Here is a 12,359-nt window from a genome sequence, read left to right as displayed (position 1 = left end):
GTGCCGTCGATTGTAATGCACTGCTGGTTCGTTGGCCTCCCTGGTGCAGGTTGGAACAGCACCTCTGTTTTGCTGAGGCTGATAGTCAGGCCAAACAGTTTTGTTGCGTTGGAGAACCTGTCCACAATGGTTTGGAGATGATTTTCTTGGTGGGCCATGAGAGCACAGTCATCTGCGAAGAGAGCTTCCAGGATGAGTCTCTCTGTTGTCTTTGTTTTTGCAGTCAGGCAGCGAAGGTCGAATAGTGAGCCATCCAGTTGGTATTTGATGTAGATGCCCAGGTCTAGATCCATCACAGCATGTCGTAATACTTGGGTGAAGTATAGGTTGAATAGCACCGGAGCGAGGACACAGCCTTGTTTCACACCATTGGAGATGTTGAAGTGATCAGAGTATAACATGGGCGAGGATCTTTCCGGCAGTGGAGAGTAGTGAGATGCCTCTGTAGTTGTTACAGGCTGCTCGTGAGCCTTTGTTCTTCTATAGGGCTATGATGGAGGCATCTCTGAGTTCTGGGGGCATGTCTTCTTCTTCCCATATGCTGTTCAGCACTATGTGGAATGCCTGGAGTGCCTTTCCATTTAAGGCCTTGTACACCTTGGTTGGGATCCTGTCTTTACTGGGTGCCTTGCCTGCACTCTAATGGAGATACCAACAACATGGAAATGGGTTCGAATCAGGAACACATGTGATACCCAGTGGAATCGTGCGTTGGCTATGGGAAAGGTGGGGGGAGGGGGGGAGGGGAGAAAAAGAAAATGATCTTTGTTTCCAATGAATAATGTTTGGAAATGACCAAATAAAACAATGTTTAAAAAAAAGAAAATAAAAAATAATAAAGTACAGTCTGAGTAGTTTTTAAGATTCACACTGTGGCACTCTTCTAATTTTTTGCCTAGCTCTTCCTTGTCTCCATAACAATTTTCTGTTGTTAGGGGGTTTGCTTTGTTTGTTCCTTTTTCTTGACTTTTTAAATCTTAACATAAGCTGTTCTCAGGGTAGAAGAAGCTCTTTCTTATACTCAAGTATTTCCTTGCTGCTAGGCTCAGATTTTGTTTTGACTTTCTGTCAGTTTTATTCCTTCCATGGTAGTATGGTGGCCTATAGGCTGAGATCTATGGAAGGAGCCTCTTAAGGCTCATTCAGTGTCTCTGAGGATCTACTATTAACTGCCTGGGATTTAAGTGTCTCACTGCTGGCTTGAGCTGGGGCTTAGACTTTCAAAGGATGGATGTGAGGATGTTCCATCTCTTTTCCCAGGAAAATCATTATTTTTATTATTATTTTTAATATTGGCTATTGATTTAGGAAATTCCTTTCCATTTTTCCATCTGTAAAATGGATCTATCTCAACTTACATATCAGAATTGCTGTTACCACAACTGAAATTTGTGAATAAGAAAAACTGAGGCAAAAGTGTTTTGAACATAATCAGTTTATTAGCAATTTGATAATTAAATGGATCTAAGACCATACCAGTTGTTACAAGGACCTCATCATGAACTTATAGGTCACTTTTAAAGGTATAAAGGGTAATAAAGGGAACATAAGAAATTTGAGCATCATGATCTTGGGTTACATGAGTTTTCTGATTGGCTGGGTATTAAAAGAGTTTCCATGATCATTATGGAAATCTATCTTGTGCAAGCATCTCTGACAAGAAGTGGGAACCTTCACAGGAATAGGGAACAATATATTGATAATACTTGCAAAAATAGAATGCTGGGTGAGCCTTCTAGATAAAAATCTGACTTTATTGTGACATAGAAATCACAGGGTCTGTCTACAGGTTTCCCCCCATGTCAAAACCTGAGAGCATATCTTGCAAAACACTCATATTCTTATAGTATTCTATCCATCCCCATCTTCCTTTCCCCTGAAAAAAGTATTCAAGATGTCTTGGAGGCCATTTGTGGATCTTCCAAGTCTCTTCCAAACCTGGCAGGCATGCAGACCTCCATGACCATTTGGTGACTGCTTTCTATAAATTCCTGTATCAGCTAGCTTGCTTAAGAGCACACTGTCAGATGGATTGGCTCTCCCATGATTAACATAGTAACTTACTTATGATTAATATGATAGCACAGACTTAAAATTACAATAACAATATACACACATTTCAGTTATAACTCACATCTTATCTTTGACTAAATTCTTAATCTAGTTAGATACAGAGACTTTTGGTTGAGACTAAATTCTTTATACATATATATATTCTGGTTCAATACTCAAAGTGTGAGTGTTCCTATTCCAAGGTGACTATAATTGATAATGAAATTAATTATGATTTATTATCCATAACAAGGTTTTTAAAAGAAAAAAGAAACACAGCACAACAGATGATCAATATTTCAAATTGTGAAAATCATAGGAGATAATAAATATGAATATATTTGGAAAAACATTAATGATTTAAAGGTGAAAAAATCAGCAACAATAGCTTAGGCTCTTTCTCCATGCAAGGCACCAACCCCAGGCATAATAAAAGACATAATAGAAATAGTACCTAACCACAAAGAGTTGACAGTCTCTAAGGATCCTCACCATTAGCATACAGAAAGCTCCTGGAACTCATCTAAACTCTCTGAAACCTCCACCAAAACCACTTTATTACATGAGTTATAAGAGTAGAAGACAAGCTACCAACAACCAACCAAATATCAATATCCTTTGACTCCAATGCTTGAGGTGGGAGAGTAAAAGCTTTGGCTCTCTCACTGTTCATATCATTAAAAGGTTTTAGATATAGAGCTGGAAGAGACCTTAGAGAGCCTCTTGCACAGTTTACATTTCAGGAAACTGAGTCAGGGAGAAATTTAAGTGACTCAAAGTCACTCAAAGCTATTAATTAGCACAGCAGGGATTTGAACCAGGTCCTCCACCGCCAAATACAATAGAGACTCTGCTTTCCTTAGGTGGTGTTAATGCCTCTTCTTTTTCTTAGCAGGGAGATTCAAATTTGGCAATAGCTATTCTCCCTTTGTGTCCTTCTCTCTCTCTCTCTCTCTCTCTCTCTCTCTCTCTCTCTCTCTCTCTCTCTCTCTCTCTCTCTCTCTCTTGTCCCCTCCCTAACTTTTCTTCCTATCCCACCCCAAGTTGCAAAGGGCAGGATGGCTGACCATGAAGAATGAGGTTGATTCCAGATCCTTTCCCACCCCCTTGACAGGCTCCCCTACAGGCTAAGCATGGGCTGTGTCTCTCGAGGAAGGGCACAGATTTGGTAGGGGACAGGAGACAAGGTAATGCCAGCTCGGAAGTCCAGACTCAGCTGGGTGTCTGGGGGAGCCTGGAATGTGAATCTCTGAAGCAGGCAAGTGAAGAAAATGAAGAGCTCAGTGCGAGCCAGCTGTTCTCCCAGGCAGACCCTCTTCCCTGAAAGGCAAGGAAATCGGCAATCAGTGAATGTACTCAAGTTCGGCACAGACGATATGTCAGGATAAAGGGTCTCAAGGACCCAGACTGGGGAGTCAGTTCACCTGAGTCTGAATCATAGCACTGAGATGAACCTTCAAGGCCATCTGGCCCAACATTCTCCATTGACAAATGAGGAAATGACTGGTGTTAAATGACTTGTCCAAAGTCACAACCTAATAAGATCCAGAGGGGGAATTTGATGCCAAAGATTCTCAATTCCAAGCCAGTCACCAAACTCTGAACAGTTGAAATAATGCATCTCGAAGCAGAGTTCCCACCTCTGACACTTACTAACTGTGTGATACTGGACAGTCACCACCTCTTGTGTTTGGAACCATTGCTTAGGTCTGGAAGAAGCAGAGAAGGTACCAGCCTGCCTTGTGAGAATACTGTGTTTGTCAGGTCCTGCCAAGGAGAAAAGACTGAGATGGGCATTGAGTCTGCTATCTCAGAGCCAGCTTGACTTGAGCTATTGACTTGACTGAAGGAGGAGGCTGTGGAAGAAGGAAGCAGAATGTGGACAGACCCCTTTAGCTTGGTATTCAGGCTGGATGACATCTAGGAGCTAATTCCACACTTGATCACTTGCCAGGAGAGCATGAAGAAGACTCCCCACTCCTCCAGGGAGCTGCTCTCCCAAAGCTCATTATTTCTGATGAGAGCATGTCCCAATGAGCCTGTGTGCCAACCCCCTCAGTGCCATGACAAGAGCTGGTCTCAGCAGCTGTTTGGTGTCATGGAAAGCAAAGATGGCTTAAGTAACAGTCCTGTCACTTTTCAGCACCCCTGAGAGCCCATCCCTGAGGCTGTCCTGGTTCCTCTGAGAAGTGGCAGGCAAGTCAGCTCCCCTCCCTCTGCCTTCCTCTGCATTTGGAAGAAAAGATCTGATAGAGACTCAAATCCAAGTGGACTGAGGGGAAGCCCCTGGAGTCAGGGAGAGCACAAGAGCAAAGACTCCGGGCTCAAGGGACCTCAGGAAGGATCTGCTGTAGCTCCTCATTTTATAGAAGTTTAGTTTCAGGGAAGTTAAGTGACCTGATTATGTGTCCCATCATTCTCCTGTTTGCAGTAATAGACTCACAGATCTTCCAGAATAAGGAAAGGGACTTGGAAGGGCCTCCTGTGCATGGTGCATGGATTTGGAAGGAACCAGGGAGCCCAAGAGGAGCAAGTGAGGAGGGAGGACCTGCCAGGCCAGGGAAACAGTCAGGAAGAAGACATAGAATCAGGAGAAGACAGCAAGGGGTGGATAGGAAAGCATCTAGGCCTGGAGGATGAGGTGATGGAGGGGAAAGGCAGGGTGAGACCAGGTGATGGAGAGTGTTCAACGTTAGCAGAGTTTGTGTTTGGTTCTAGATCTAATGGGGAGCCATCAGCACTCACTGAGCAGAGGGAAGCCAGGGGGTAATGTGGTCAGACTCAAGCCACACTGTGGGAAACTCATTTTGGCATCTGAGTTGAGGATGGATTAGTAAAGAGAGTGACTGGAAGCAGGGAGGCCACTTTGGAGACTAGAGCATTGGTCCAGGCTACAAATGATCAGAGTGACTCCCAAAGGGATGAGAGCATATTGGAAACTGTAAAGTGCTCTGTGTGTGTGTGTGTGTGTGTGTGTGTGTGTGTGTGTATACACACATGCAGATATATAGACATATACACGCACATACATATGTGTAACTTTTATAAACCTTATTTTATAAGGGAAGGAAATAAACAGGATGTGATGCCTTGGGGGGGATCATTTCATCCATCACATAAGGACAGACTCCTCCAAATGCTACAGACAACAAGCAACCACCCGGCCTTTGCAATGGATGAATGGTGTAGACCAGATTGTTCATAGGTGTCTTAGATGAAATGTAGAGCCTCAAAGGGATACTGTGTTTCTTGCACACTTTAAAGAAGATTTTAAAGGTTTCCTTTTGTTATGATACATGTTCCTGATCAGGGAATAATATTAATTCAGGCACTGACATGTGATCATGAGACTTAGGGGTGGGATTTGCAGAGTATTTCTACCCTAGGAAGGTTCGTGCCCCCTGGCCGAGGGCTGCCTTCCCCATGAGTGTGACTCACCTGCTGAGAAAGGCAGAAAGGCTTCTCTTTTCTTAAACTGACCGTCCTCCAGAAAGTGTTCAGGGTTGAAGGTGTCAGGGGTAGCCCACTCCTTGGGGTCCCTGTGCAAGGCAGTCAGATTGGTCAGCAGCATGGTCCCCTGGAATTAGAGAAGGAACTGAGTCCAGGAAACTTTGATTTGGAATAGGCCTGGGCACCCTCTCATTTTACGGACTAGAGAATGAGGGTCAGGGAGCCAAGGATGCCCAGAGACCACACAGCTTTTTAATGACAACGCATATCACAAAACACAAGATCTCTTGGAGCAGGGACTGTCAACCTGTGTGGGATCACAGACTCCCAGGGAATGTCTATGGACCTCTCCGCAGAAATCTATTTTAAGTGAATCAAATCAAAGACCCAAAATTACATAGGAAATCAATTCTATTGAATAAAACCCCATCACCATCTAAACAAAATAAAATAAAATGAAAAATCCAGTTCACAGACCCCAAGTCAAGAAGCTGCTCCTTAGAGAGCCCTGAGTTTAGAACTGGATGGGGTTGTAGTGCTCATCGTTTCTAGCAGTTTCATTTTCTAGATGACTGAACGGAGGCTTAGACTCAGTCACACAGGTTGGGTCAGAAGGGAGAGTTGAGTGAAAGCTGTCATTTGGGGCCACCTGGATGACTAGCACCACCGGATAATTTGTCTTCAAACTGGGATGTGTGGGACCACATGCTTCCTAATGCTTTATTATGCATTAGACTAGGAATGAGTGAGCTTCCCAGACAGCAATGTTCCTTCTATCAGTGAGGGCCTCACAAGCCCTGCTAGAGATGGTCGGAAATGTCAGACGCCACGATCAACCGCGGGGACTTGAGAAAAGGGAGCCCATCAGAGGGTTACACACTTAAGGCTGGCAGACTCACTACTGCTGTGATAGAGGCTGGCAGTAGAGAAAAGTACCAGACTGAAGAGGAGGTGAAATTGATCACCTCGACGGGGGAGGGGCCCCAGGTGTGAATTTCCAGAGGAGAGAAGACTCTGGCTGGAGAGCAGGGAGGTGCTCTCGGTCTGGAGAAGTCGAAGAGAGAAGGTGGAGAAAGACTTTCTCACTTTTCCTGCTGGTGACTGGACATCTTTCCCCCAACATTTCCAAATTGAAGGGACTTTCTATACAGAAACCTGAGCAGACTTTACCTCAGCTCCTGTTGCCCAGGGGTGAGTCAACCTGACTTTCTCTCAGGGGGCTCAGGCTGCCAAGGCCCGAGTCCCCCCAAACTCAAGGAGGGAGGAAGAGGGGTTTAGATAGAGACAGGGACCCCTTCTCTCCACTTCCCTTTTCCCATTCTTTCCCTGCCCAGTATTCCTTTTGTATTACTTGATTGAGTTGATGTTAAAAGTTATCTGTTCCCCAAGCTGAGTGTGAGTGAACGGATCAAGGGGAGATCTTTTGGTCTTGAGTAGTGGAGGGGGAACAAGAGGGACAAGAGCGAATTGGGGAGAGCAGCTTTAGCTAAGGAGGGAAGGCAGAAGGGGGGGACAATCTTCAAACCCTCTCCTCTCTCCGAGCCAACCCGTTATATCTGCTGTCTCCCCTGTACCCCACTTTGTGGGGAAAGGGGTTTCTCCTCTCTTTTCTCCTTATTTCAGGTCCAAGCCTCCCCTTGGGGGTACATTTCTTATCCCCTCTTTCTCTTTAATTTTTTAAAACACTACAGGGGAGGAAACTGTGGCTTAGAGGTTAAAAGACTTCTGAAACATATATACCAGTGATAAATGGTAAGAGTGTTCAAGTAAGAGAGGGTGGGATTTGCATGCAGGCCCAGTAAGGTCCAAACCCAACATTCCTTCAATGAGTGTATGAGGGCAGGGACAGCTTTAGTGAATGATGAACTTCCATGAGGGTTGGTAGGATTTGATTCCAGGAGAAGAGTTAGAGTGACACCGTGGCAAGAGGGCTTGATTTGGAGCCGGGAAGCAGGGTCGTGCTTCCCCGTCAGTATGAGGTTGTGTTGTTAGGCTGGGGAGGTGCCTAGAGCCCATCCCCATCGTTTTGTACACCCAAAGTGGTTATATGCCATCGAAGGTCACAGAACTCAAAGCATGAACCCTGTTCTTCCAGGCTCAATGTGCATATTGGCCAAGCTACCATGGCCAGTTGGTTCCCTGATGCACAATCTGAGGGTTTCTGTGGTCAGGGTCCATCTGAGTCTTCTTGTCCACCCTGCCTGAGACATCATTGCCATCTCAGGTGATGTTGTTTGTTTGTTTGGGACAACCTGGGGAAAGCCCCAGGAGAGCCCCTGTGCTCCTATTATTCTGGGTCCCAGAGCCAGGAAGGTCATCTCCCCACTCTGCTCTCAGTAGGTGTCAAAGATGCCCAGAGAAGCAAGGCATGCTTTGGAGCTGGAAGAGGGCAAGTCAAACACTGGCTATGGCAGATACTCCTTGTGGGCCTGGGCACTGGGGGCGAGTTCCTTCTCCTCAGCTTTGCTCTCATTACTGACATGATCCTGAATTCTTCACCCAGTTCTGACATTCTGAGTTCTAACACTCCTCTCTGCTGACATTGTCTCTTCCAAGGCCCTTCTCAGCACTGACAGACTATTTCCTAGAAGTCCATGTCTAAGGACACTTTCTACACCCAATTTTCTGTTTTATTACTATTACTAATAATAGTTCTCATTCATTGAGTGCCCCTTTTCAGAAGAGTAAACTGAGTCCCAAAGAGGGGAACTTTCAAAATGTCAAAATGTCAAAAATGGGACCCAAGTAGATGTCTGTAAACTCAGGCTCTGGACACCTAGTCCAAGGCGCTTTCTTGTCTGACTGAGGGAATCAATGACTAAGATTTGAGTCCAATGATCTTTCCCTGTGTGCCAAGGAAGGCATTGACAGTTGGCCTGGTGAAGCTTAGGGAACCCTCAGAAAATGCATTTAAATTTGTCAAGTGAAATAAAGTTATGACGCAAATCAATTATATGGCAGTGATTTATACACACATGCTCGTGTGCACACACATACACACACGCACACACATACACACACACACCCCAGGCTCATGAACCCTAAGGTGAGCACCCTTGTTGTAAAGTTGATGCTTTGTCCTGTGCCCTCTTCTAACACCCCCTCCAGGAAGCCATGGAAACACTATATGTTCCTGAGAGAAAAAACCACTTACCTTTGGCACATGGTATCCTGCCAGTGTGGTATCAACTGTGGCTATCCTGGGTACATTAAGAGGAACGATATCTCCCATTCTCTGTACTTCATGGATGGCTGCATGAGTGTAGGGCATATTTTCTCTATCAGCCATGGTGGGCTGCCGGGACTGGCCAATCACCCTGTCAATCTCAGCTTGTATTTTACCTGGAAAAAGAGGAAGATTTTTTGAGACTCAAATAATAGCTCATATGTATAGATTTACAAAATATTTTCTAAATATTATCTCATTTAATCCTCACAACAATTCTAGGATATCAGTGCAATGATTATCTCCATTTTATAGATGAAGTAGAGAGAATTTAATTTAACTTGCTCAGTCATCCATCTAGGAAATCTCTGAGAGTGGATTTGAACTCAGGGCTCTCTTTCCCCACATCCAATTTTTTCCGATCAAGTGTAAGAAACACATTCACACCCATGATTGGATTGGATGGAAGTCGGTCTTGACACGTCACCAAAGGTATAAGCCCCCATGGCATGGAAAGGTGGAGATGTAGCATATTAATGGCAAGAACATTTCTTTGTTGGGAATACGTTCTGGAAAGTGTCACCATGGAAAGCACCCTGGAGGTAGAGACAGCTCAATCATTACTATTTGGGAATTCTTGGGAAAGTCCCTGAGCCTTTTGGGACTTCATTTCCCATGATGCTAGAATGATCAGGTTGGATAGAATGTCTCTAAGGTCATTTCTTGCTTTAGATGTATTGTCCTTCCAAGTCAATCAGATGGAGAGGGCAGTTCTTAACAACATCATGGTAAGTTTTAGAACAAAGGTCGTTTGACTCCCTATGTGAGCATATCCCTGACAGAACATGTGGGTTGAACTGTGTAGACAAAAACAAAGTATTCCAAGTCACACCATCAACCATTTATTCTATGTCAGGCACAGTGCTATGTGCTGAGGAGAAAGAGAAAGGCAAAGGAGAGAGACCTGGTGCTCAAGAAATGCACAGGCTAGTGAGAAAGACAACATGGCAGCAAATAGGAAACAAGCAGGGCAAATGGGAAAGAATCAGTCCAAGATGAAAAGGACCAAGAAAGGCTTTTTGCTGAAAGGGACATTTCATCTGGGACCTGAAGGTAGCCAGGAAAGCCAGGAGGCAGAGATGGAGCAGGAGAGCACTCGAGGAATGCATGATGGGAAAGCCAGAGAAAATGCCTTGAGCTGAGAAGTGGAGGGACTTACTCAATGGTCAGTGAGGAGGCCAACACAACTGAATCAAAGAGGATGTTTTTAGGGAGTAAAGTATGAGGAGACTGGAAAGGGAGCAGGAGTTCTGATCACTAAGGATTTTGAATGCAAATACAGCATTTGATATTTGATCCTGGAAATGTTAAGAAGACACTGGATTTTATTGAATGTGTGTCTCTGTGTGTGTGTGTTTGGAATTTATTGATTGGGGAAATTATTCAATGGAGATTGAATGGAGGATTGATTGGAGTGAGGAGGGCCTTGAAGAGGGAAACACATTATTAAGTTTTTGCAAAAGTTCAGGGAATAAAAGGCTGGACAGAATGGATAGAGTGTCAGAGGAGCAAAAGGGGTGTATTGAAAGCGCATTTCAAATATGCAATCATTGGAATTTGACAATAGATTGAACATTGCAGGATGGTGAGATAACAAATAGAGGACAACTCCTAGGTTTCAAGTCTGAGGGAATTGGAGAATGATGTCTTTTACAGTAATAGGAAATGTAGGAGGAGAGGAGATTTAGTGGTAAAGATGGACATATTTAATTCAACAATGTCTACAGGATATCTAGTTTGAGGTATCCAGTAGGTAGTTGGAGATGAGAGACTGGAGGTCTGAGGAGAAATTAGGGCTAGACAAATAGACTTCATAATTATTAGCATAGAGATCAATAGAGACTGATGATTTCATTAACTAAAATATAATAGAGGAAGAGAAGAGAGTCTTGGATCATGCTCTGCCCCAAATTTTTTTTAAAACATTCTGTCTCAGAATAAAAATTATCTTTTGGTTACAAGGCAGAAAAGCAATTAAGTGTAGACAATGGGAATTGATTGACTTACTCAGAAGGACACAGATAGGAAGTATCTGAGAGGAGATTTGAACCCAGGACCTTTTATTTCTAAGCCTGACTCTCAATCATTTAAGACACCTGGCAGCCTCTCTGAATAATTCTTGATATGATCTGGATGTAGGTGTGACACAGACTGAAATCCAGCACAGGAAACTGAGAAGGAGTGATCAGATATATCGGAAAAGGACTCCAGAGAGAGCAGTGTCATGAAAACCTAGAGAGAAGAGAATGTCAAAGAAGAGGTGCAAAAGAATGAAGATTGAGTAAAGGTAATGATATTTTGCTATTAAGAGATTATAAGTTATTTTGAAATGAGTGTTTTCAGCTGAATGATGAGGTGAAAAGCCAGACAGTAGAGAACTCAGAAGAGTGGGATGAAAGGGAGTGGAGACATCTAGACCCTTTGAAGTATAGTATAGTAGTAGTCTCTCGGTAATCGAGAATGACGATTGTCTTTGTGTGTTTTCCTCTATGGTGTATAGATGAGTGTGCACAAAGACACTTGTGCATGATGGAGATTTAAGTGGAAAAGCCGATGCACAGAGACAGTCCCACTCTCTCGGCTTTGGAAGCCTGGGTTCAGTGGCACGAAAAGTCGTTACACCTGGAGACTTCCTCAGCTGCATTGGATGGCCATGTTGTCCTTTGTGCTCCAACACACCATAAGCACTCCACAGTGCCTTGCTGCGTTGCCCTCTCAGCCGTTGAACCTTCTTATTGGTTTCTTCCATCTATTCTACCGAAGCAGTCTTCACATGCTGGGTGAGCAAAGCTCTGGTTCACCAGGGGTTGACGTCGACCAGATGGCTACTCTCACAAGGTTTAGCCGGACTGTCGAAGCCGTTGTATATTAGTATATAATCGTCATTCTCGATTACCAAGAGACTACTACTACTACTATATATAAAATCTATAAGAATCTTATAACTTATTATATATATATTATATAGATTGAATTAAACATTTCTATTGGAAATATTAAGGAATTTTAAAATAATTAATAGGACTCAAATACATTATCAAATGTTACTTTTGTTCAACACATATCTTTCTGATCAACAAATAGTCATAGTGCAACTAAAATAAATAATAATAACAGTGTCTCATGGGAGAATTTATTTTTCATTTACTATATTAATTTCTGTTTAAGAGTCTGGATTAGAGAGAAGTTTGTGTTTTCCAGTGTCTGGGAGCTGGGTCAGAGACACTGTTTTTGCATTTGCTTTGTCCTTAGGTATTCTAAGGAATTCCCTTCTTTTAACAAAATGTGATTAATATATCAAATGGACAAGGATATGTTTTCTGTCTACATGCCCCTTGAAGGGCCAACTCCTAATTAGCTATTGACCAGTTAGAGACATTTTTGAGATTTTCTACTATTTATGGAGCACTTTAAGTTTTGCAAAGCACTTTATGCACATTAACTTGAGTTAAGGGCTATTATTATCTCCATTTTATAAATATACTGATGTTGAAAGAAATGATATGTGCTCAGGATCATGTGGTTAGTAAGTACTTGAGGCAGGATTTGAATTCACATCTTTCTGATTTCAAATCCTACACACTATTGTTCTGACCAGTAACTACCATCAAATGAGGAGCTGAACAAAGTT

The 12,359-nt window shown here is 43.3% G+C and overlaps 1 protein-coding gene across 2 annotated transcripts in view; it reads right to left on the bottom strand.

The window, feature by feature from the left end:
* Positions 1 to 1,417: 1,417 nt before the first annotated feature.
* LOC100031914 (cytochrome P450 2J2-like) overlaps positions 1,418 to 12,359 on the bottom strand; it is a 32,925-nt gene continuing 21,983 nt past the window's right edge. For both annotated transcript variants that reach the window (XM_016429878.2, XM_056815033.1), the window contains 3 exons: positions 8,657 to 8,844; positions 5,491 to 5,629; positions 1,418 to 3,372 (listed from right to left, as the gene is read on the bottom strand). In XM_016429878.2, the coding sequence (XP_016285364.2) occupies positions 3,173 to 3,372; positions 5,491 to 5,629; positions 8,657 to 8,844 (527 nt within the window). In that variant the 3' untranslated portion in view covers positions 1,418 to 3,172. The remainder of the gene's footprint in view (positions 3,373 to 5,490; positions 5,630 to 8,656; positions 8,845 to 12,359) is intronic.

Source organism: Monodelphis domestica, chromosome 2, assembly GCF_027887165.1.
Source record: "Monodelphis domestica isolate mMonDom1 chromosome 2, mMonDom1.pri, whole genome shotgun sequence".
Taxonomy (NCBI): domain Eukaryota; kingdom Metazoa; phylum Chordata; class Mammalia; order Didelphimorphia; family Didelphidae; genus Monodelphis; species Monodelphis domestica.
Note: the sequence above shows the minus strand (reverse complement) of the source record. Positions and strands in the feature narration are given on the sequence as shown.